The sequence below is a fragment of the Falco punctatus genome (assembly GCF_963210335.1).
Source record: "Falco punctatus genome assembly, chromosome: Z".
Taxonomy (NCBI): domain Eukaryota; kingdom Metazoa; phylum Chordata; class Aves; order Falconiformes; family Falconidae; genus Falco; species Falco punctatus.
This window is the reverse complement of record NC_137586.1, coordinates 10,075,184-10,101,312: the sequence shown is the minus strand read 5'-3', so window position 1 is coordinate 10,101,312 and position 26,129 is coordinate 10,075,184. Positions and strand designations below refer to the sequence as shown.

The 26,129-nt window shown below is 40.9% G+C and overlaps 1 protein-coding gene across 4 annotated transcripts in view; it reads right to left on the bottom strand.

The window, feature by feature from the left end:
* UBAP1 (ubiquitin associated protein 1) overlaps positions 1-26,129 on the bottom strand; it is a 35,598-nt gene that overhangs the window by 7,299 nt on the left and 2,170 nt on the right. For 3 of the 4 annotated variants that reach the window (XM_080371166.1, XM_080371167.1, XM_080371165.1), the window contains exons 2-4: positions 10,714-10,754; positions 5,129-5,253; positions 2,095-3,024 (exon numbers count right to left, since the gene is read on the bottom strand). In XM_080371166.1, the coding sequence (XP_080227292.1) occupies positions 2,095-3,024; positions 5,129-5,253; positions 10,714-10,747 (1,089 nt within the window). In that variant the 5' untranslated portion in view covers positions 10,748-10,754. The remainder of the gene's footprint in view (positions 1-2,094; positions 3,025-5,128; positions 5,254-10,713; positions 10,755-26,129) is intronic. The other variant, XM_080371168.1, reaches the window with a different exon arrangement.

Here is a 26,129-nt window from a genome sequence, read left to right as displayed (position 1 = left end):
GACATGGAAAAATGGCTTTAAACTGAAAGAGATATAAAGGAAGAAATTCTTCACTGTAAGGGTGGTGAGGCACTGGCACAGGTTGCCCAGAGAAGCTGTGGATGCCCAGTCCCTGGAAGTGCTCAAGGCCAGGCTGGATGGGGCTTTGAGCAGCCTGGTCTGGTGGAAGGTGTCCCTGCCCATGGCAGGGGGTTGGAACTAGATGATCTTTAAGGTCCCTTCCAACCCAAACCATTCCACAATGATTCTATGAAAAAGGCCAGGCTTATTCTTGGGTAAACTTACAGGAAAAGGGACATGAGCTAAATGACCCTTCTGCTCCCAGCCACAGGGACAACTGTGACTTCCTCCTATCATTTTCATACTCTTGAGAATCTTTGTTGTACTTACTTCAGTTCTTTTCTTTTCAACTTTTGTTGCATTTACTTCAATTTCTCACAGCTCAGCTGTCATTTTCAGCCACCAGAACCATATTGTGGAAACACACATAGTCTGAAGTCTTGGAATTTAAACAGAAAGAACTAGTTCTGTCAGCATACCTACCTCCTGGTTTGCTACTTCCAAAGCAGAAATAGTTTAAAATTAAGATCTTTATTTTTTTGTTTGTTTATCAGTTTGTATCTTCCCTTACAGCATTCTCGAGAGTACACCTTCCCTCTTGGTCTTTAATAAATTAGTTTTAATTCAGCACAGAGATTTGAAAATTTGGCTGAATGCCCATCTATTTAGTTCTAAGTGATCTTTCATGTTAATCCTCAAAGATGTGTCTTAGAGGTTTCACCCGAGCTACATATGATCACACAATTGCCTCTCAAACCCGTGATCTGTAGCAGCGGGCAGCTATTCAGCACACTGGTACTTCTGTCAAAGTTTACCATATCAAACTTGTTCTAGTTATAATAAACAGCTGCTGCTGTGCTCTGACAAATACGCTACTTGTCAGAATACTGTATTTTGCAGTTAATAGTGCATTTACCTAAGCCTGCAGTAAAGGAACAATGGGAGAGAAGCTGTGTCACTTGTTTTAGAGCCCATGGTGACACACAAAAACCTGTTGTATGCCAGTAAGACCACAGAATCACTGAAGCACTGCTTAGATTGGAGAGAAGAAACCAGGTTATTTTAGAGCTAGCTAGAGAATTTGACTATACAGCTGTCATTATGCTTCATGAGTCTTGGAGTCCAAACCTTAGGTTCTTTGGGAAAAAAGCCCACAAGCTTAGTCAAATCTCTGCTCTTATTCACAAGAGGACAAGGACAACAGCTGGCGTGAAGGTAAGTGTCCTCAGTTTTAGAACTTGCTACAAGTTTGAGGAAGCAAAGCATCAACGTCCTGCCTCAGAGCTGTACAACTGACTGTAACTTAGCAATCTGAGATGATCTTGAAGATTGCGTTTGGTATCCACCAAGCAATCCTTCCACCTTCCTTCACAAGTAAGGGGGTAAATACCAGATTTCAGACTGCCATCATCATCTTCCTTTTAAATTAGATTTTAACAGGATCTCAGGAAGAAAATTAAAAAAAAACCCAAACCTAAACATGTATTTCACTGCAGGTCAACAGCAAGCACTTTCTTTCCTAAATGACACAGCACATCTGTGTTTTTCAATGTGTTATTGCTTCTGTTCCTTGAAAAGCCTGCACTTCCCATTATTTCTAGCAAATAAATAACCAAGCAGAGGAACAAATCTAGCAAAGATTTAATTCAAAACCTAACAGCACTTCAGAATCCGATATATCTCAGTTGGGTAAGACAGAATGCAGGATTGTACAAAAAAGGTATCTTATACGCTTAGCTCAAAGATGTGCAACTATGAACGAGATTATCTGAAAAGATGAAATAAAAATCACCAGAACTGGTCTAAAAATTTCAGATTTTGGGAAACCTGAAAAGTAATAACCTGAAGTCCAGAACCACCAGTATGCAAACCTACTGCACTGATGAATTTGCTGTGTAAATCAGGACTATCTACACATCACTCCCATTAAATGAAACTAAACCCAAAGCCACAGTACATTTTGCATGCAGTATTTGCCTCCACATCTCCACACATGCCCCCAGCAACCCTGATTCTAATCTACTGCATTTTTACCATAGTCGCTGTGCTTTGAGATGATTCTTCTTTTGTATAAGCTGTTGGCACAGCCAGGGAAGGCAGCCTGGATGAAGAGGATAATGTTGATGTCTCCATGCCACTGTCCTCATTTAGAACAGAAAGACCAACCATATGGTGTCCATTCAGTTCACTCGCTTTACTCTGAGCACAGGTCTGCAAAGAGCTGAGCAAAGTGCCATTGCGGAGACAGGTAGTGCTGTGGAAAGTGCTTGTGAGCTTTGATGATTTTTGGTCACTATCATCAGAGTCAAGTTTAGGAAAGGACAGGGATTTGATATTGCTCACTGAAGTGATAGGGGACAGGGACACTTTGGAAGACAAGGACATCTTTTCACAGTTTCCCAACTGTGGTAAAGTGATAAAGCCATTGGGTTTGTGAAGGGGCTTGAAGTCCAACGTGGCCCTTTCTATGGATGCCAGAACTTCCTCATCTTGCAACACAGCCTCAGACCCTCCTTTGGGCAAAGTATTATCTAACAGCTGGGCAACAATTGGCCCAGTAGTACCAACGTGAATTTCAAGAATATTTTTTAATTCCTCCTTATCATTGATAGTTTTTAATTCCAGTTTGTCAAATGGGTCTTCTTCACATTCAAAATCAGCTGGGTTGAAGTCTGCTTTTGGACAAGGTGGACTGAGAACCTTTTGCTTCACAGCGCTGCTGTTGGCTGGCGTGGGAGTAAGAATATTATTGTGCTGCAGGCTAGCGAGGATGGGGTTAATGGGAGGCGGCATGGACTCAGGGCAAGGTACCTCCGAGAACCCCATTTTGTCGCTGACCTCTGGAACTACTTTTGAGTTTGCTAGTGCTTCCTCTGCCTTGCGTTCAGCTTCTCTCTGGGCAGCTTGAATTTTTTTGGTATCTTCAGCCCACTCAATTGTTTTCTTTTCCAGTGAGAAGTCATACTGATGAGGGATGTGGGAGAAAGGAGAGGAGGGGAAAAAAAAAAAAAAAAAAAGATCAATTACAAGGATCATAGCCACTACTTCTTACAGGAACATAAGTAACATAGAAGGAGAACTACATGAATTACCATGGACAGGCATCATTTCTTTCCCCAGCATCTCGTCACCTACAGACTGTCAAAGCTAGAAGACAACAGAATAGTTCATTTTGCCTCTAGCAGCAAATCCTGGCTATAACCTGAATTAAAACATTGTATTTTGCCTCATTCCTACATTTAATTTTGCTTTAGAACTAATACCAAGATAATTTTCACAGCCCTCCCACCACCTCCCCTGAGGACAACAGATGGAGCAAGGGGGAGTCTAATGAGTTGTTACTAGGTGAACAATCATACCCAGATCTGGCAGTGCTGAACTATGCCCTGTCCACTAGTTCTACAAGTCATTCAAACCTAGGGCAGAGTATTTTTGCATCTAAAGACCAATATGTTATTACTTAGCTCCCCCTAAAAGATTCCTAGCCAACTTGATATTAAGAGTTTCACACCCAGGGGTTTCAGAGGTATTGGTATCCTTACCCACTGCCAGCGGCTCACCAGACACAGGGGATATACTGGCTACACCAATGACAACTGCCTGCACTATCAGGTTTTGCTGCAGTTACTGGCATGACAGGATCCCACAAGCTTTTCTCATTTAAGATCAGCTCCTTCAGGGTCAGGTTAGTACAGGAGGGTGTTTGTAAGCTACTCACTACCAGTTTAGTGGCCACCATTGTAGGTCGGTTGAGAGGACAAAATTCTGAACATATTAAATTACTTAAAGCTTTAACACCTTGGGAGGAATGAAGAGCCTCAAATGCTCTTTAGATAACCACAAAAAAAATCAGAGAACACAGCCTACAAGCTAAGTCCAGGGTGCACCTACCTGCAACTCACAAGAAGTCACAAGACATCCTTCCCAGGATAATGGAACACAACCAAACAGAGTACTCTTGCCATAGGACTGCTAGGTCATACAAATTCCTAGCTCTAAAGAGAAAAAAGCCAGCAAGGCTTGCTAGGCTTCTAATGGGCTTTTCTGGGACTTCTTATTTGTTGCACCACATCCCATCCTATAGCAGGCTCCAGTGAGATCTGGAGACCTGTTGTCTCAACTGTATTAAGAGTTCCCCTTTCCCTTAGCTCTAAGGCTCCAAGAGGTCCAGGCTGCTCAGACTGCCTCCTTTAGCTCTTTCACACCAACTTAACTGGGTGAAAATGTGTGTATTAGGACAATCAGGTAATCATTTAAAGGTTACAATGAAGACGACATGACGTGGCATAATAGGGTAATATACAGGGCAGGGCGGGAAGGAAAAGGCAGAACCATCTACAGCAACCTATCATGGCTAACATGAAAACAATTATCAGTTGGGACACAGTTCAATTGGACTTCCTGTATCACCCTGCATTTGTGGATTAGATTTTTCAACCGTTATGCTAAATCAATTGATTTTATGCTACAAAGAGTTTAAGGTAACACAGACATGCTCCTCAAAGACCTGGAAGCTATCTGGACCAAGCTGTAACCTGTCTGCCCTACAGCTGGAAAATAATTCCCACCCAGAACCACAGAGGAAACAAGAACTGGAAATTTATTTCTTCATCACGCTATTATGAGAACCCATAAAATATGCTTGCAGAAACACCTGTTAACATCAAACAAGATTCTGAAAATATGCCGTAGCATGGGTGTATCGGTTCTTAGCATTTTTCCTCTCAAAAATGCTACTCAAATTTAGTCAGGGTAATGTTTAGACCTGCAACTATTACACAAAAACATAGTGCTTTCTTGAAGCAGAAAACATTTATTTTAGTATATTAGGCTTTTTAAAGTAGTAAGAAGTAAAAGGTTTCTGCACGGTCTACTGTATTTTTATCTTTCTATACTTTCTAACAGATCTTCTACATCTACTGCCTGGCATGCTAAATGGCACTACAGGACTGACAAGACTAACAGTTGAATATCTGCAAAATGCAACTATGTGCAATTTACACCACCACATGTTGGGGGCCAAGGGCGTGGGGGGGTGAAGAGCGCAGAAAGGCAAAACATCACTTACCTGGGTTCCTCTGACAAGTTGAGAAGAATCAGGCAGGCAGAAACCAATGGGTAATCCAACCTTCGCTGGGGTTTTGAATTTGTCTCCTATCTTAAATGGGACATCATCAAGATAACTGAAAGGCCCTAAGATCAAAAGCAGAAATTGTATCAAAAAACCTTACGAGTTTAATGCATTCAAATAAGGCAAATACTTTTCCCTCTGCTGCCCCAACTACACCAGGTGACTCGAATACAAAGGATATTGCTTAATCAGAAACACACCGGATCTATTTGGACTTTATTGCCTCAGGTTTTTGTTTTGATGCTTGGGTTGGTTGGGTTTTTTTGTCTGGTTTTGGGTTTTTGGGTGGTTTTTTTGGTTTGTTGCTTTTGTTTTGTCGTGTGTGCGCACGTGTGTTAACGTTCTAGCCTGTAACTAGTTTACGCCACATAACAATTCAACAGCTTAACAGATTTTGAAGCAAATATACCCAACATCTTAGCTTCCCTTGTGACAAGACTACACCTACACAACTGGAAGCTGAACACTGCATTCTGTCTCAATAAAAAGATTCATCACTTTTTCGTCATATTCAAAGCAGGATTTAAAATGACCCAGCTTCAGAGCAGCTACAGCAAACTAGAAACCACGGCATTTGAATTTTAGGAAGTAGGGATGAACATTTGACCCAGCTTCAGAGCAGCTACAGCAAACTAGAAACCATGGCATTTGAATTTTAGGAAGTAGGGATGAACATTTGGACAGAAAGGGTCACAATGGTAAAGTGGCCCAAAGTCTAGATGTTCCACTTTAACCAAAACACAGCAAAATAGCTCAAGACTATTTAGGATAGCAATTCTGATTTTTAAAACAAGGCTATTAACTTAAACAGCTGTCCCATTTGTGATCACTGTAACGAGAGGCCTCAGACCTTTTCATTGTCCTCCATTTGTCCTTTATATCTATCACTTAGACATGGTATTTAAAAAGTGTTTTAGGACAAAGCGCTGCAGGCATCCTGCAAACTCACAAGGCAGAATCACTTAAGAGCTCAATCACCTCCAAGAAGCCAGACTACAGGTTTGCTTTCCTTGAGCTGCTGTGAAGCAGTATTAGAAGACCCACAATATAAACTACACAGAGTTTTTCAATTAACTGAAAGGGATCACTGGCCTAAGCTACAGGCCAGGTTTCTGGCCATGTATAACAATCTGAAGTGTTCCTCTAGCACTCATTAGTAACTTTGCTTTGAGTGTTGCAGATCCAAAAAGACATGAGTGGCAACATCTAAGACTGTTCAGCAACTAACCTCTTGCTCAGTGAGCTGTGATTTGCCTTTTATCTGACCCATTTTCGTACTCAGATGACAGTTTAAGTATTGTTTGTGTTCCTCCACTGTTGACTCATCTACAGCAAGGCAGCCACAGGCTCCAAAAGGATGAGCAGCTTTTGAAAACAGGAACACCCTGTTAATTTGGAGTTAAATGTTTATGTGTTGTCATCACTTGAGCTCTCATGCTATGTACCACACTGGCTGGTTGCAGAGTCCTGTTAGGACACAGGTGGTATTTCTTCCACCTTTGAAACCATCAGGATGAATAACCTACATCTCACCTGTACCACCAGGATGAAAACATGGTCCAGCCAGAAGATAACAGTATCTTCACTAAATCTTACCAAAAAGCACACATTCAAGTATTACACAGCACAGCTTCCAGATGGCACCTCACTGGCCACTAGCACCACAGCATCCAAATTGTATTTGAGCTGGCAGTGAGAACCTGGATTTGCCAGTGTGTTTGCTTATGCAGAAATAGCAACTGTGGTAGCCTTTGGGCTGAGAGTGATAAATAATTAGGGCCAGGTGAGAGAAACTGGATCTCCTGACTCTTCAGCCTGGTGTGACTGCGGCTACTACGTGCTGCTTAGTCCTACCGGCTCTAAGCGGGACGATCCAATCAAAGCAGGATTACCTCTCTGCACTGATCTCACAGCCCAAATGGCTCAATACGCAGGTACTTGTCCTATTAGACCTATTGACACAGTAAGCGGTAGACACCTCTGCTTGCGCAGCTGCCACCTTTGCCACAGAAGGTACAAGCACACATTGTGGTATTCACACAGCAACACTCTGTTTTGGTACAGTAAAAAAAATAAATCTAAACACACCTAGACTAGATGGGCTGCACTGACAGCTGCCAGTTTAGCCTCAGACACTAGAGTAAAATAAGTAAGTAGAATAAAAGCCTTCTAGAGTTTGCTCAGTATGCTAATCTTTAAATCATGACCTCTGCTATAATCTCACCTTGAGTGTAATTCTTCTACTAAACCTGCAAGCACACATTAAGAAACACAGTAACTGGTTTAGGACATTTGTTGGTGAAGTCTTTCTGAGGCAAAACACTGATGCACACAGCATCCCAGCTCAATCAGAACAGTACTAGCCTAGTGAAGTCAAAATCTGAACCTGAAGGCCAAGAACCCTTTTCTTTATGTAAATGGATAAACCTTCTGACTGAACTTGTTGATGGGTAAGGATGCAAATTGTTTTGAATGGCAAATTTTAAGGCAATAAGCAAAACCTACATAGAGAAGATATGCAAACCACTGTTTCAATAGTCACATCTTGAAGTGAAGCAATTAAAGGTTTTTCTGAACTGTTACTTAATGTGGCCGTTAGCCATTTCATCCTTTTAGCAGTTAAAAGCATACTGAGGAAGTTCTGAGAATAGCCCTGGCAAAACTAACAGTCAGTCTGATCTCTGACACTGCACAATATATAATATTCCTGGCCCAAGGAACTACTATAAGAGTAAGATTTGTCTTCTTTTTAGTGTAATGCAGAAATCACTGGCCAACTCATAGAAGTGTTCTCCAGTGTGGCAGCAAAATGGGAACATCATATAAAACCAGTTATGAATAGGAAACAGTTGTGAAACCAAGTGGAGCTTAGTTTTTGTGGTCACACAAATGACACTTACATAATTTTCAGAAATTGGAGTTTCAAGTTTCACAGTGATGACAGAACAGCAGTATTAACATACTGCATCTGGTATAACCCAAGCTGTTTGTGCAACAGATGAGAGCTGCATTTCTTGATATTTACTTGAATTTATATTACAATACTTACTTGAATTTAAGCTTCAATTTTAAATTATTTAAATGACAGGAGTGCATCTGAAGTTACATAGGCATAGTTACAGGCACATGCTAAGAATACCCTTCAAGAGAGGAAAAGGGTTCCTTTCTCTCCACCCATACCTTATGTTCCTATCTTCACCTCCATCTCAACATGGTCCTGAGCAACCTGCACTAGGTGGCTCTGCTTGAGCAGGGGGTTTGGACTTGATGATCTCCAGAGGTCCCTTCAAACCTCAACCACTCTGTGATTCAACAATGGTCCTCAAACCTCTAATAAGCTGCTCGACAGGAAGTACAAGAGATGCATTGCAGAGGAATGGCTGCAGAAGCACGGCTTTAGAAGATCTGCACAATCCAGGCCTGGTATTAGAATAGGCCTGTAATCAGAATTGTGCTGAAGTTGCTGTGCTGAAGTTAACAAGAAAGGTAGCCTTGAGCTATTCTTGAATCCTGAGACCAAGTAATTACGTTGTGCCAACAGGCCGTGGCTGTAACAAGCTGCAGCTGCTGGGAAAGCAGGTGCAGGGCCAAGAAAGATGGGGACTGGTATGGGAAAACAGGGAGTAACAAACTACAAGGCTGAAGCACAGCAACACAATTAGCTACATGGATAGAACGCTTATTTTAGTCATGATAATTAGGGGTGTGAGAACCGCGCGCGTTTAGAGACTACTAACCAATTTTATTTCTGCTTTATGAATATGCATGTGTATCGGTTCTATATAAGTAGTGTTAGAAACTAATAAAGTTGAGCAAGATGTGTAACTCATATTGAGCGACTTCTTGACTCCGGCGAACCCTTCTTCCAACAATGCATCAACTGTGTTGACCAGTTCCATCAGTCTGCCAGAGACACTGAGCTGAAGGTAGCTGTTGGGCTAAATGCTTTACAGTAAGCCAGAATTCACTTATTGGGATTAATCCTTAACGACCCTGGAGAAGACTGAAACAATTGCCCTCCTGACTTAAGACATAATAAGCCAAGGAAATCGCTCTACTACTCCTCAGGAACAGTACTGTGACAGTATCGCTGGTGTCATTAGGAACAGAGGATATCCAAAAGGGTAGACAAGTTAACCAGCCAGCTTACAGTACCATTGGTTTTGACTTTGTGATTCTGAAGCCAGGAGCATGTTCCACCACGCTATACTGTTTTGAGAAATATTTAAGACAGATTGAATTCTAGCTCCAAGCTAGTCTGGTTTAGGAAGCAGAAGAGAAATAAAAACAAACTGAAAAGACAAGCAGCTCACAATGTTCATAGAGACCATTCACAGATAAAAGAGCAACTGCTGAAGAACTGGCAGCTATATAATAAACTGTCTTGCAGCAGGATCACTGGGCCACAGCAAAGGAGACCATCTAAACCAGGGGTCCTCAAACTACGGCCCGCAGGCCAGATACGGCCCCCCAGGGTCCTCAATCCAGCCCCCGGTATTTACAGATCCCCCCGCCGGGGGCTGGGGGGGAAACCAAGCAGCCACAGATGACTGCCTGCCACTTCATCCCCGCACCAGCCCCCTGTTTAAACAGTTTGAGGACGCCTGATCTAAAATTTAAGTTTCGATAAGCCATTTTTATTAATCCTTAACCATGTATTTAAGTGAGGCATTTCTTACTGTGTACTTCAACTTTACACTTGCAAGACTGAGTAAAAAGCCCAAGGTAAAACTAAATTCCTCGAGACCCTCTTATCTGGAAGATTAACCATGAAGATCAAAAGGCTGAGTTTCTAAAAGCAGAAGTTTCTATAGCATGAAAAATAATGTTAGAAATTTCACATTAACCTCCCACTACTGCCCTGAGTGACTACTGATTCGAATAAGCTACACTGAAGTTCAGTTTGTTGTATGAAGTTCCACAGAAATAACTAACCCTTTCACATTACACCCCACTTGCTAAAAGAGAAACACATATACAGGCAAATATTTTTTTATTATACCGAACATCTGCATGACACTATGCATCTCAAGTGCAGAAGATACTCTCTTCTTCACTTGCCTGCTGAACCAGATTAGTCCAATTTAGGGGAAAAAAAATAATCACTGCTGAGCAAAAAGCAAGCATAAATCAATGATATATTAGAAGTTTCACTTTCAATTGAACTTTTCATGTGACTTCCACAGAAAGAAGCTACAGATCTTTTGTCCACTTCAGCAAACATCAGATCGGTATCACAACTGCAGTTCAGCTTTGATTTTGAAGGGGGAAGCAGAAAGTATTATTCTGCCATAAAGGAGTGGGAAACAGTCACAGGCTGAATTTCAGTTTAACCAGAAAACAGGGACAGCATCAGCAAGCAACTACGCCAGAAAGAAGCCAAGGCGCTTCATTCGTAACAAAAAAAACTACTCAGGGGCTAAAAAGATTAATCTCTATGGACTGTCTGGGCTGGGACATTAGGCAGCAGCAGTAACAGGATTCATGCTGTTGAAAAGACAAGGATGCCAAATTTCACTTACCGTGCGAGTCAGCACCCAACTTCTTAGAAGCCATTTAGAACCTGAAAAACATTTTATAACAGCTTTAACAACTTTATACATGTAGCACAGCATAAGCCTATGCAGTTATACCGAGTCTTATCTCTAGATTATGGGACATGCTGCAGACACCTGCTGTTTATCCTGTTCCCCAGATAATCAAACTTCTTCTACAGCATTGAGAATTGACTAAGCAGACAAATTTAGGCCAGGGTCTGACAATCGAAATGGCAAAAGGAAGAAGGAAAAACCAAATAGCCAAGATCCAGGTTGATCTGGAAGGCTGACAGTTCCAGATCACAGTGCTGAGAGGCCACTCCATCCCAGCCCCATGGAGCATACCCTGCCTCCCCTGGCATTAAGGAAATACCACACTGATCCTCTTCAGATTAATCCCTGCTGCTCTAAAAAGTGATACTATCATATTGGATATGCAGTCAGTTAGCCCGCATGGCACTTGTCAGACGCACTGGGTAATGCACAGATAACAATACAGGTATACAATAAATGGTACCATTAGGAAGTTATTTTTGGATACACACAAGAAAACAATGCTAACGGAAGTCCTCATCCACTGCTCTCAGTTTTACTAGCAACTTCTAAAATTTGGATGCAAGTCCTACACGGCCAATAGGTCAAACACTGAAGTGCCCACCCAGCTTTTAACACAGAGTAGGCCTGTCCTGATAAAACAGAATTAGCTGTCTGATTAGTTGTCAGCTAAAACCCTGCTTCAGGATGCTTATGCTGTGTTCAACAACTTAACTGGTTCTTTTGCTAGATTACAAGTACATCACAAGATCTATCTCAAGACCCCACAGCATAGTTCTTCAAATAACTGAATTTCAAAGTCCACCTTTGACATTATGCAAGACAAAGAATCAGAGTTGCCCTTTGTTTCTGAAGTCCTCCAGCTCAGACTGAAATGCCCAACAGCCATTCCTCAAAAAATATGAAGTTATCTGGTACGCTCCCACCAGCAGCAGGCAGTTGTCAAAGCGTAACTTGGAGCAGATCTGACACTCACACTAATCATTCCTCAATCAAGGTCTAACTCTTAGCCCCACTGTTTCCATTGCAGATTCCAACTGCAAATGTCAAAGTAAGGGTATCATAAGGTGAGGATTGCAGAGACAGCTTAGCTGCTCCTTCTGACAGCTGCTGACCAGTCTGAGGTCAGGAATAGCCAGTTTCAAGTCCTTTAGGAAAGCACCTTTTGCTGTGCAAAGGTCCCTGTCAAGATTATATTGAAACAGGTGAACCAACTCTACTGCCTAGTGGGAATTCAACACAGATAAAGCCAAAGCTCGAAGGAAGATGAGCTGGGTGCAACCAGACTTCACGGAACACAGCAAGCAGAGGCTAGGCTATAGGGAAACGAGTCATGCCGAGAACTCCAGGCATGATTCAGTGTGTCATTCTGCTCAACGCTTGTCAGGTTCTTCTCAGCACCTCTCTCCGCATCGGTACGATGTCCAAAACTACTCCACTAAGCCAAAGAACTGGTTTTGCCATTAGCTGGCAATTGCTTCTCAGAAGCGAACAAAACACTGAGGATTCAAAGACATAAGAAAAAGGAGGTGGAACAGTGACAAGCCTGTCAACTCAGGAAGGTTGTCAAGTGCAAAGCCACAAGACCACCTGGTACAGTTGCATGTCAACTGCTAGAGTTGAATGGGTGTTATTAGCCCCAGCACCACAGAGGAGACCAGAGTGCAGCCTACAGCCCATGGAACAGGCTGCACCTTTCAGATCTGGACCACACTGTCAGACAGGCTGCTACATTGCTAGTTCCTTTGTATGAACCTAACAATTTAGACACCAACTTGATTTGTTATTAATGAAAAAGCCAGGCCACAGGTAAAATCATACAGCCTTCACATACCTCACCAGTCAGTCCTCTGTATGTCAGTGGAGACTGTGAGCCACTGCGTGCACACACATACTGCAGGTACCAATCATCTACTACTACCACAGCAGAGCTGAGCTAGGGACAAGCCCTCTGTACACACATTCTATAATTTCTCTGAGTTTTTTCTTCTTCTAGTTACTATCCCAGACTGAAAAGCAAGTGGTCCTTTTCTACAGGATTTTAAAACTTCTGATGAGAGGCAATAACCTCCTCCCTTTGGCAACTTAACTGACAAGGAAGTTTCTCAATCCAGCACCAGTTACCTACAGGCACTGGAGTTTATTGCTACCTACCTCACTTACCGGAAGCAGCTAACTCCGGACTGTACCTACATAAAGGACATTGAAAAGGAAATTCAAACAGATCATTTTTAGGACAGCAATTTATATTCCCTCTCAGCAGGCCATAGTAAGAACACATTAAGCTTACCATGCCACACACTGATGTTGGGTAACTGAACACTTAAGTTACCGTGACACTATCAACTTGCTCCAGGGACATTAATAGCAACGTGTGTGAATCCTGCAGAACCAAAGATGTGCATGCTTAGCATCCAGGGAGGGAGTTTTGCAGAAGTATAGCAATCTGGAGCTACATAAAGCCTTGGATGTGCCCTCAGTGTCAAAACACTCCACATAAGTAATAAGCATTTTGCTTTTGTTGGCAATCCTGTAGTAAAATTCCAGTGCACACTCAGCATCTGCATTAACTTCAAGGTGCAGTGGGAAAAACGCTTCCTCTGCCATATGCGACACAGTATTTTAACTACAGAACTAGCTAAGGCCCATCAACAGGCAGCTAATCACGAAATGGACTATTTCCAGTCAGTCACACTTTAGATTCAGGTAGCATGTGAGTTCATAGCACACTAGCTCTTCCTGATGTACTGTGAGTGTTCACTTATTAAGACACCATTACTGCAGAAGGCACTGTTGGCACACAGAGTTGTTAAGCACTGCACCCTAACACTGTAACAGGCTGCCAGCTACATTCTGTCACATCCTTTCCAAAGGGGGTTCAATTAAAATAGTGTCTTGTGACTAATCAGATTTGATAAGCTATTCAGGTCCCACTATTACTAGCATCTTGCTGTTGTGCTGTACTGCTGTCTGGAAAAAAAAAATTATTTGTAGCCAGTTAGAAGATTACTAATGTTGCTGCTATGCTTCTGGGCATTATCTGAACTGCATTTGCTTAGTCAAAGCTGTTACACTGTGCAGTAAAGGTTTGCTTACCTTCGTTACCGCTCTTAGAAATTTAAAGGACTTGCTCCCAAAGCCTTACTCCAAAACAGCTAATGGACAACTGCAGCCCTACCACTGTTGCCTTTAACTCCAGAACAGGGCACTGAAGGCACCTGTGGGAGTGGAGCATGGGGGCACACATTTTCGTCTGATGCTTTACTACACATTTTACATTGACAAAGAACATGCTATACTGCATGTAAACTTTTCCAACACCTTTCCCGAGCTAAGGAAGTAAGTTAGTTGCAAAGTACTACAGGTGTTTCTCACAACCACCTACAAGCTTTCTTCTATAAATGTCAACCTCCTTAGCCCCGTTCCCTCATTCTTGGTTCTGGCTAAGCATCTGCAGAGAAGATCAGAGCTACATGGCCCTAGAAGTTATAAGCAACTTCAATGTCAGCAGCCACTGAAGCTACCTGGTAAGAACTCTTCCCTTCCTATCACTAAGTTAATTTTCCACATAGTAACACCAAAGCAACAGGGCAACGTTCTCAAAACCAGCCAGCCAGAGCAATATAGCATAGCAGGGCCCAGGATGTGGGCAAAGCACCTCAGAGTGATGGCAGACGGGGATGGGGGTGACAGGCAAACAATTGTGTAAACAAAAAAAAACACAACACAAAGATGCACAAACATAGAAGTCACAAAACTCAGGACAGAAACAACTGACACAAAGGGAGAGGTGACAAGCTGGAAAGGCTTGAAGGGACAGCACAGAGATGACTAAGACAGTCCACTTGGCACGTCACCACTTAAACCTGAATGACTACTTAGCTGTGCTGCCAGACACCAAGGAGAACACAGAAGCGTGACTCGGTACAGTCAAGTAATACCAAAGGGACAGTCTCATCAACAGATGAGAAAAAAATTTATGACCAAGAATGATTCATGAGAATCTGCTAAGAAGTTGGGGGTTTAAAATTTTTAATTATTATTTTCATATTACTTCTGTTTTCCCTGAAGTTTCTATCTGCATTCCTTTTCTTCTGGAAGAGCTGTGACTGGTCAGGTGAAGCATCCTACCACTAACTGTACCTGAAACAGCTTTCCCAGTAATAACTCAAGCCAATTTAACTATTTATCAAGAACTGGCCTCCAGCTGCTACACCCATCGTTTTGGTGTGCAAGTATGTCTGTATTCCAGACCACATGAATTCTCTGAAGTAACTCCCACCTAAGATTCAGACAAATGAGAAATGCACTTATTATGGGTCAGAGGAAACCAAAATCCCTCAAGCTATCAGCCACAATCAAATCAGCACATCTATGATTTTCAAAGAAAAGACACCTGATCTGGCAACTTCCATTTTGCCTGCTTACACATTGTGTAGTGTAAGTACAGAAGTGAGGATGCATCCACGCACTTTGAAAACTACAGAAAGAAAGTCAAAAAGAAAAGATTATTTTCTGCTGTCTACATTACATTCATGAACTACTGCTGATTTTACACTAAGAAACAGTGGAAAGCAGTTTGATTCAAAGTGACTGATTACTAATGTGCCACAAGTATTCCAGATTTACACAGTGGTTTAAGTTTTTGCTATAACTACTTGTTTCAGTGCAAGTGAAAGGCTATAACCAACATCAAGATTCTGTATACAGCCTCATACAATAAAAATATAAGTAGACAATGCCTATTCCATATCAAAGCTTCCCACCTATGTTCAATTATTGTTACACAATTGAGAACTCTTACACAGACTTACTGTAAAAAGCTTATCACAGAAGTTTACTACAGTATAAAACACATTCCATTTTAGTTTACTGCAGTCTCCAAACAGATGGTATCACCTCAAAATATGCAGCAAATACTCCTGCTCTGTACCTCTAACAGTTCTGCAAACAATGAGCAGTCAGCTGTGTGCAGGTACCGCCCTTTCATAAAGCATGATGATGTTGAGCCACTGACAACAGCTGTTTGCATAAAGTTGTTGTAAAACTACATCTGACATCCAGGAAGAAAAAGCATGACTTTCACTAGTCTTAGCAGAAAAAGAAGTCTTAAGTATGTACAGGAATTCCTTTGAAGTGCTACCGCAATCCAGAAGATAAGGTACATAAAGGGTTTTGGTCTATTTTAAGATCAACGAGAACAAACCAGACCTTCCTTCAAGCAAACACTGGTATGGAGTTTCCATCCCAATTGGCAACGGCCACTGGTTAAAACAAATCTAATGACATGTCTTCATCTCGCAGGATGTAAGTAAAGTAGTCGCCCTAAATTTAACCAAAGGCAGAGCAGGGATTACACTGACAATGGGGTGTGAAGAGAGGAAGGGGTAAGCATACATGCCCCACTGATCAACAACCCAAGCAATTGTGACAAGAGATCTAAATTTTGAAGGACAGCACATAACATCAAACTAATCTAGACTGTTATTTCCAGTGCAATGACTAAGGGGCAGGAATCAATAAAATGGTGCTTTTAATAACATTTCTAGAATAAGTGAGTAAGAAGGACAGGGAGAAAAGAGCCCCTGAAGAGGTCTGCATGCATATCACATTACTGGATTATAGACAACACTTATGATGGCAATAATATCCATTATATTTATCCAGGGCTTTATATGCAGAAGTTGGATAGCATCTTCCTAGCAGTGACAAACATTAGGAGAAATTGATTCTTCAAATTGTGCCATTGCTTAACGTGACACTGTGGGAAGTTAGACCTTCTGCTTCAGTGTACATCAATCAAAGGGAAGTTAAAATGGAAGACAGCTCTTCCACACCCTCGCAGAGAAGCACAGCATCCCTCACTGTTGTTAAGTATGTGTTCACTGCATTAATATTAGACACCTGTAGTCACACAGTTACCCTCATCTCGTGTTCCACTTTGTTCATTAAACATGCTGCACCTGTTAAAAGCACATACTATCGGGGCTGGTTAAGCATTTAAGGCTCTTAAACTGGTAACAGACAGCTCTATTCCTCCTTTAAGACCCTGACTCTGTATTTGGGACATAAGGTAATGTGCCAGACATTTCACCCAGAAATAAGGGAAAACCCTACAATGGCTGAGGAAATGGAGTACACTAATTCACCAGTTTTTCAATCACCGTATCACTAGCTATACAAGCTTCCAGCGTGGTTGAAACTTAAGACACCACACAAGCCTCTTCGCACAGACAAGAGCATAAGAAAACTGAAAATTACTTATAGACAGTAGTCAAGACAGATCAGTCAGTGCAAGCTTTTCCTTTGGCCAGAGACGGACAGGCCATACACCAAATGGGTGACCTTTTTAAACTTACTGTTTCCAAAAAGTAGAGTTCTGTCACAAGAGAAAACCATCTGCAACTAACATCTAATGCTGGCCTCATCTCCAAATTCAGCAAACAAGCGAATAGCCTGGGTTCTGTCAACTCTGAGACCAGATGTGGATTTTACAGTGTAGTTCATGCCAGTGACTGTTACCCAAGTTATTCACAGATCATCTAAACAGAAAAGCAGAAGGAAAAAATACGGTTTTACATATTCTTTTGCTTCAAGATCACCTTCACTGATCTAGAAGTTACATCACCTAGGAAAGGGTGGTAAGCTAGAAATGGAAGGACCATCTCCCCCTTCCTTGAGATGCAACAGAAGCATTACAGACGTTTGCATGATAAACCATAGCAGAAAATATAAATATGCTGTGCAACTCCTACATTCTAGGAAAAAAGTGAGAAAAGACACTGCAGGACTTGTACCACCAATGAGGATCACAATAAACTCACAATGCAGTAATGAAACAAGTCCCACATTTGATAAGTAGAGCAACTGCTTTTAGTTACTATTTTCCTACATCTAAAGTTTGGATAACAAATACCTACCACTTTGAGAGCTTAAAATAGTATTATGGAAAGCATCTAGTAACTATTAACAAATTTAGCTACTTCAGCTTAATTAACACATGACTGTACTACTACAAACAAATCAAATCTTTAACAGCAATCTTGGCTCTAGCCAGAGCCAGGTATGTGCATTAACTTTCCCAGTTGATCCTAGCACTTCAGAAGAAAACTAATATTCAATACAACCCTTTTCAAATTAAGAGACTCCTAGCTAGAGAAAGTTGCCAGCTTCAGCAACAAAATAGCCCACCTGCACATCTTTAACAAAGAACAGAACGAAAAAAACAGTGGAATATCCTGCACATTTAAAATGTATGTCTGGAACCCAGAGCAGCATAACCTAATTAAAATGCTGCTCTATTTCTTGCAGTGATACTTCAAGATGGAACAAGCCGATTCTAAAGTACTTGAATATTATTAATACTTCAGACTTGCCCCAGTTATAAATGAGGAGAGCTAGACAAACATTCCCAAAACGCTGCCAACATAAAACAGCTTTTACCATTAATCAGAATATCCCCTTGTTAATAAAAAAAAATAACAGTATCTGTGCAGTTTCAAGCTTTCTTATGCTTTTTGACCAAGAGAGGTGTATAGGTGGCCGATCCTGTATTACTTAAAAACAAGTTCACTCACAACACTGACAAAGGAATTCAAATTCTTTTATTGCAGAAAGCAATTTATATCCTTTTGATAAATATTAATTAACTGGAATTTAAAGCATTTATACACGCTACAGCAATTAAATTACTCAAAAAAATTGGTTCAAATGGCTTTGGAATGGTCCGAAGAAAGCTACACAGCTGTCACTTTTTCCTTGTCAAAGCTCAGAAGATAAATGGCACTATTTATTGATAGCTATTTTTTGGTTAGAAATTTGATGACAAAAATGCTTATGGGATTACTTCAACAAAGCAGACAAAAAATATCTAGCCAGAAATCAAAGTTGGACTAAAGTTTTAAAATGGAAAAATGAGATCTGCCAGCAGGTCAAACATCACTTGCTATTTCATATATTTGAACTCAGCCGAAATACATGTCTACTGCACTGTACAAGAACAATGGGACCAGTGTTAGACGACTATAGATTCATCATTTTTTCATCTTATACTAGGGTCACATGCACTACCCACTCCCACCACACATTTAGTATTTCCCCAGAAACCTCAGTACGGTACTGACAGAAAATACGGCCTGTTAAATTAACTATTCCACCTACAAACAACTCTGGCTGCAGCAAGCAGACTAAATTGGACTCTGCGTGGGAGCCACTGCTTCAGACCCTGACTGCACCCTTGGTCCAAGCAGTTCACAAATACACTTAAGGCCACCAACAGCATTCACCCACTCCCTGCAAGGATGTAGTTAAAACTGCTGAACTTTTCCAGCCGACATCCCTGTTTCCCATTAACATACCTCATTTCTCTCAACTAAAAGAGGCACATTCTGAGAATGGAAGTTCCCTGCAGATTCACTTAATATAGAAGCCACCAATCATGGAATGGTGTGGGTTGCAAGTGACCTCCAAGGATCATCTACTCCAGACCAGTGTTTTGCTAGTTGACTGAATACCAAGCAAAAATTAATTCCAAATCAAGTATAAGAATAAATGCATTTATTATATTGCAATATAATAAAGGAAAATAGCATACAATATAATAAAGGGAAACAGTACTAGTTATTATGCACAATATAATAAAAGAGCAATAGGAGCCAGGCATCAAATCATCACTGCAAAGTGCTGAGACTAAGAAAAAGAGACATCACCAATTACCCCCTTAACATCATCCAGGCCCACACTTTGGCTGGGAAGCCCTGTTGCAGCTGGCACCAGGAGTCTCTCGGTAACTGGGAAAACTCCTATGTAGTGTATCCACCTGTTGGTGAGGCTTCTGGCTGCTCCTTGAGCTTGCCCACCTCTATACTCAGTGAAAAACAGGAATAGTTTACACACCTAGTGTATGTAAACTTCCAAGTTCAGACTAAGCACAGGAGCGCACTATCTAATGCCTCATGAGGTTCATGTCAGGAACATTGGTCAGTGCCTGAGCATGGTGCAGTTACCGTCATGACATAGCTACGCGCAATATTTATTGTCTGGACAGTCCTACTAGTTCAGGGGGCTCAGGACAAACACTACCTGCTCATTAAAATTGTCCTTGAGCCCCCTGAGCTCACTGTCCAAGTTAAACAATTCTTAATCAAAGACATTTTTCATAAGCAGTCATCAATTTAATAAATTCTCACCACAACTAGTCAACCTGGCCTTGAACACTGGTTCCAGAGAGGAGTCATCCACATCATCTCCGGCCAACCCCAGTGTCTCACCACCCTCATTGCAAAAAAATTTCTTCCTTATGTCCAATCTAAATCTACCCTCTTTCTGTTTCATCTCTCACGTCTGCCTGTTTTATGGGCAATACCTCTATTCATCATAACCGACTCTTTTACCAAATATATACTTTGAGACAGATGAAAGCAGAAGACTTAAAAACTTCCTACTACTGAAGCACCAAAGAGCCAATCACAGCATACCTGGAAAAGCGTGCTCACCAAAACGTTTTAAGTGACAACATAAAACTCACACCATCTCAAACCTTCCTGATTTTCAAAACAACTCTCAGAAATTTAGTTTGCCTTTGTCTTGACAGCACTAATGTGAGAAATGTAAATTCCGCCTCAGGTGATACAGATGTGATATTCTTCACACACTTGACTCTTTTATGCAACTTCTTCTACCCATCAGCATATCACTGGTACAGTTCCACCTTTCAGTGCCATCTCATTTTGTCCTTAATTCATATGTCACTCCTACCAAGCCAACAGGTATCTGACTTCATCCAACCCTTCTTATCAAGGCTGAGATAAGAAAACAAGCATAGACACAAACACACACCTGAAAAGATCCCAACTTTTGCTGCACTGAAGGACAGAACTAACAGACCAAGAAAAAAACCCTCATCCCAGTTTAAGGTGAACACTCACTTCAGCTATTTCCCTATGTTTGCTTAGCTGAGGTCTCACCAGCAGCACACCCCCTCCCAGACTAACTCAAGAGAACAAGGAATCAACTGAAACATGAATGCAACCCCTGAAGCACTTGAGGCAACGAACAGAAACAACTCATTTTTGTGCAAAAGCAGCCTTCAGAGACACATCAGCTTCACTTCCCTAGGATATTTTGACAGATCTGACTCAGCTTCACCAAACTGGCCTTACTCCTATGTTGTAAGTCTGAGTAGGTTGTTGCATGAGACTGCCCCACAACCATCCAACAGTATTACCCACAGCTTTTTCTCTCCGAACATCTAACAGACTGGCAACAAAATGAGAGTGCTTACAGTGCAGAGGTCTATCTCAGCAGACCTTCATTACTATGACAAAGCAGCGAGGTTACTTCTTTTTTTTCATTTTAATGCAGGAAAGTGGAAAGACTATGGGCTGACCATCTGAGATGGCAGATTTTCTCCTGTAACCCGAGAATCAGTCCCAGCCTGCCTCTTTTGTAACTCACAAGTCTGACTCAATCCAGCTCACCTTAGGAAATAAATCCAGTGCTGCCTAATGATGGACCAGGACCATCACATTTACATTCCTGCACTAACATCAAATCACAGTTTAATTTCTTCTTGAAAGAAGAAAAGCCTTGAAGCAGGCTTGTAGTAGAGTGGATACAAAAGTTCTCTCTTTCTGTTCAAGCTGAGAGAGAAGACCTTTTACATTACTTATCAAATCAATTTATCCAGAGTATAGCTAGACTGCTGCACTAAATACTGGTATATTTCAAGTATTCATCTCCTTGGGAGGGGGGAGAGAAGGCAGAGAGGTAGAAAGCAGAACTTCTTCATCAGTCCAATATCCTAACACATACAGAACATGTCAAGAGACAGGCAAGACCTTCAGAACTGTATACTCCTTGCACACACAGTATGTAAGCTCAGGTATTAAAAGGGTGACATTATCATGTCACACAAACAGATGTGACAGCCATTCTGTCAAGCAGATGTTTATTTAGGGATTCCACCTCCAGCTCCAAAAGCAGCTTAGACCACCAAGCCATTCACACCACATTAAACTTTTTCACCTTCATCCACCTTCATTTATCTTGCATCTTACAATATGCTGTGGATTCTTTAAGCTATATTTATTAAAGCTTTTCCAGTCAAGGATCTTCATGTAGAAGAGAAAACACAACATAACAGTATTACATTTATGTCCATACTTGAATTTGCTAGCTTTCCCTTTGCAAACAAATTAAGAAATATTCAACAATGTTAGTTGGAACCAATAAGCTTTTTACTGTCTTTACTTGCATTTTCACTGCAAAGAAACTGCATTACTAAGCAAAGGCATTCAGTGACCTAGGAATACATTATGAGCTTTTTACCAGCTATCAAAAGATTGCTAGGTAAGTCAACCAAAAACATGTATTAAACTCCCTTCTACAAAGAAGGAAGCCTGTAACTGCAGGTATTTAGAAAACTGCCCCCTGCTAAGACACTAATCAGAATCTTGCCACTGTTCTTCCACAGACAGTTCACAGGCTTAAAAGAATCACACATTGCACTGGTGCAGGCATGAGAGTCCTCATTAGGTACAGGTGTCCTGAAACACATTTTGCCCTCCTCTCCACAAAGTCTGACAGTTCTTCAGATTAAAATGGAAACACAAATAGTTGGCTGACCAAAATTTGATAAAGCATTTTCTTACCCAAACACTTTCTTTAAATTATTCCTCAGATTATTATCTAGAAGGCAATACCTCAAACAATTACATACAGAGTTGTAAAAGTAATTGCCAGTACAGAGTCCTGCCAGCCAATGATCCCTGATGGTACTACAGCTTGATCAACAAAAAAAAAAAACAACGAGCTCACAAATCTCAGAGGCATGTAATGTCTTTATGGTTCATTACATCCCTTGAGTGCAAAGTTATTTTTATAGTACCATAATTCTGCTATACATTTTTGTTTCCAAAACTGAAACTCACACCTCATTTAGCAGACACATTCATCTACTCATTCCCCCACTTCCCAGTGAAGAATCTGAATGTACTTTTTGAAAAGCACAATAAACCCCCTTATTTTTATACTGTTTATATTTTTATACTGTTACAAACAGCAAGCAAAATGAAACTCAAGTCTTTCAGCTCTTTTCTACCAAAAGTCAAATGGACTGGCAACAAACTGCTTGTGGTGACCTAATAATTAATAAAAGATTAACACATTCTTTTTTTCTGAGGGTATGCAGCATAAAGCTTTTCTATCCTTTTTACCTACAATTTTACTCCAGATTATTAATGGTGATTTTGTTCACATAAACTCCTTTCTAAACTACACGTGCCTCCTATATTTCTGTGTCAAATTACTACAGGGTACTGTGCAAGGACATTAATAATGAGCTATGTACAATGAGTGATGAATCGTATACTGCTTTTCTAGGAAATGATGTGCTTGTATAATTATCCAAAGTTGGGAGGTGTTCAAGGACCCTTATTGTCAACATGATGAATACACCAAGACCCTCAGTGTCAGCACCACAGATGTACTAGACACAAGGTCCTTGGATTTGTTATAAGGGCCATCTGGTCCTAAGTTTCTGTTGTGTATATAATATGGCCAAGACAAGGACTTTAAATCATGCTCATTAATCTATCGAGGAACAGAGCCTGTGCAGAAACAAGAAAGTAAAAAGTTCACTGGAGGAAGACTCCCGATCTTCATCCTGAAGACCCCCAGACACCCACTCCTCAAGGACATTGCAAGGGCCGAGATATCTAAATGAATTCCCGGAATTGTAATGAATATGTAAACAATTTCCCAGAAAGTTAATAAATATACATGAGTAACCTGTATTAAGGGGGGGTCTGAAAAGTCGCCTCGGGGCGCACGACTTTGGTGGAGCGATCCCCCATGCACCCAGCACCGCCGAATAAAGATAACCTCTGCTCATTTTAATATTGCTGACTGATTCTTCAAATCAGACACCACATGATGGTATTAGTCATCAGGGTGGATCCCAGAGTGGCTTTGCTGTATCAGAAAAGGAAATGCATATGTTTTAACAATTACTTTGCAGAGTGAATAATCTTGTTTTAATTTAGAGCTCAAAACTAATGAGGCAAATAAAGTTGAACACATGAGCACATCTCTTTGCCTAGATTAAGCACAGTGCTACCAGTTATGCTGTGTTAAGTGTTAATATGCACACTCAGAAATGCAGCCTCCCAAACTCAGGGAATAAATCTCACCAGTCATTTCAGTCACACCTTCACCTGCTGCTGCCAGCCTAGAAATGCCAAATGGTGCAAGCACAAATGTATAGATTAAGAAAGGTCTTAAGTCATATTTCACATAATCTAGTAGATAGTGACCATGCATGCTGACATTGAGCAACACAGACCAGATTAATTAGGAGCTCACAACTCTTTATTACTAGCTTCCATTATACCAACTACCAACAGCTAAGCAGCTTAAGTATATTCAGACCATCTTCCAGCTGAAGAACTGACTCATTCTTCTGATTTAAAAATGCTACTCTGGTGTAAGTGTTTCTGACACAAAAGGCAGCTGAGAACATACAAGCTCAGAATTTCCATTTGAACTCAGCCACTTAGTTAAAACCTGCAATACTACTAAAGCAACATGGTATTTTGAACCAATCTGCTTTCCCCCATAGAAAATTAAATTCAAATCTAAGTCAAAACAATGATACACTTTTCTCCGTTGCAAGCTAAAAGGATTCTGACAGACCTTGTAGCCTTCAAAGGGGGAAAAAAAACCCCAAAAATAAACCACCCACAAGCAAGTCCAGAAGGACAAGCTATTCTTTCAAAATTTCCTAACAATGGAGAAGACAGTGTTTCTTAACTTTAAACAAAATGCCTTCCCCATGCAAGCAAGGTTTTGGAATAAATCTGACCATTTAAGAGAGGAGAAAACCCCCAACACTCAGTTTCTCTTAAGAGACCTCAATATAAGACTACATGGACTGCAAAAGACCATTAAGGACACAGAACATGACTTACTCAAACCTAGACAAAGGGTCAATGTATTAAGCAATGCACATGCATACCATAGAGGATTACATACCTAGGTAATTAACACAAAAACCTGTGAGCTCAGGCTTGTATCGATCAACTGCAATCCCAATGATCAATTGTAGAGTGGTACATGCTGTAAGATCAATAGCATTGCGCTCGTAGTTATCAGAGCAAGCAGACACAATGCAGGGAAACCAGCCTTTAATACACCCTAGAAGACCTACTTTTCCAAAGAACATTATTTCTAATCAGTAAATAACCCTTCTTTGCCTTTCCTTCAAACAATAGTTTTCAAAACCATCTTCCAGAGCTTTTCAATTACAGCTCCACTAGATCTTCTTTAAACTGACACTGATCTGAATTGCACTGATCATAATGCCTTTTGGTAGAGATCCTTGCAAAATGACAGCTGAAGCTCTGGAATTTATGATTGAAAAGATGGAGCGATTCTGTTAGAAACAAAATGCCAGAGAAGGCTGGATAGACATTCTAAGAGGTAAAACTAAATTTCTCACAGACCATTTCATCAAAATATTCAACCCAGCACCAACTGTAAAATGCAAGAACAAACTGATGTAAAAAACTTACAAAACCCAAATGTTAACAACAGTATTGTATATCCTGAATGAACAATCCCTGAAGTTTGTGGAAGCAACCAGAAACCACAATATTATACAGTTAAAAAAGAGGACGAGTAAGGTGATGCCTTCTGTGGCATTATAGCACTTTTGCCACCAGCACCAGCTCTGGCTGCCAGTGTGACAGTTAGACAAGGTGGTCTACTGGATCAGTCCAGAAACCTGACTCCTATTCTGTTGGTTAAATACTTTTGTCTCTAGGATAAAAAGTACTGCTGGACATGTGAACAATAGAGATGGAGCTCTTCCATGTAGTTTTGATGATTTTTCTATCCGTCAGCATAAATATACAGCAAGTGTCCCAGCTGATCGGTATATTCTCTACACTGATCAGTATACTTCTAAAATATTCTGAAAATTGAAATTCAGTTCATTAAAGAGAAACTAACATTTATTCATTCATATGTTTTATACCTGAGATTTCCTTGGTTTTCCTTTTAAAGACTCAGGTAGCTTTGTTACAGTCTACACTTGACTTGGACAGAGTGTCTGAACTTAAGTAGAAACAACTTCTTCCCCGATCCCTTTGTTCCAGTGCACCCACAGGGGAAAAAAAACCCAGAAGCATCAAACTTGCAGACTATAACCAGCCAGCGAGACAAGAAAAGCGCAATCACTGTCAGGTTTTTTTCTGACAATAAAACCACAAGCTTGCAAAAGCTAAGTTTAAAACCTACATGCTTTCTCTCCCCTTATCCTTCAAATTAAAGTTATGCCTAAAAGATTT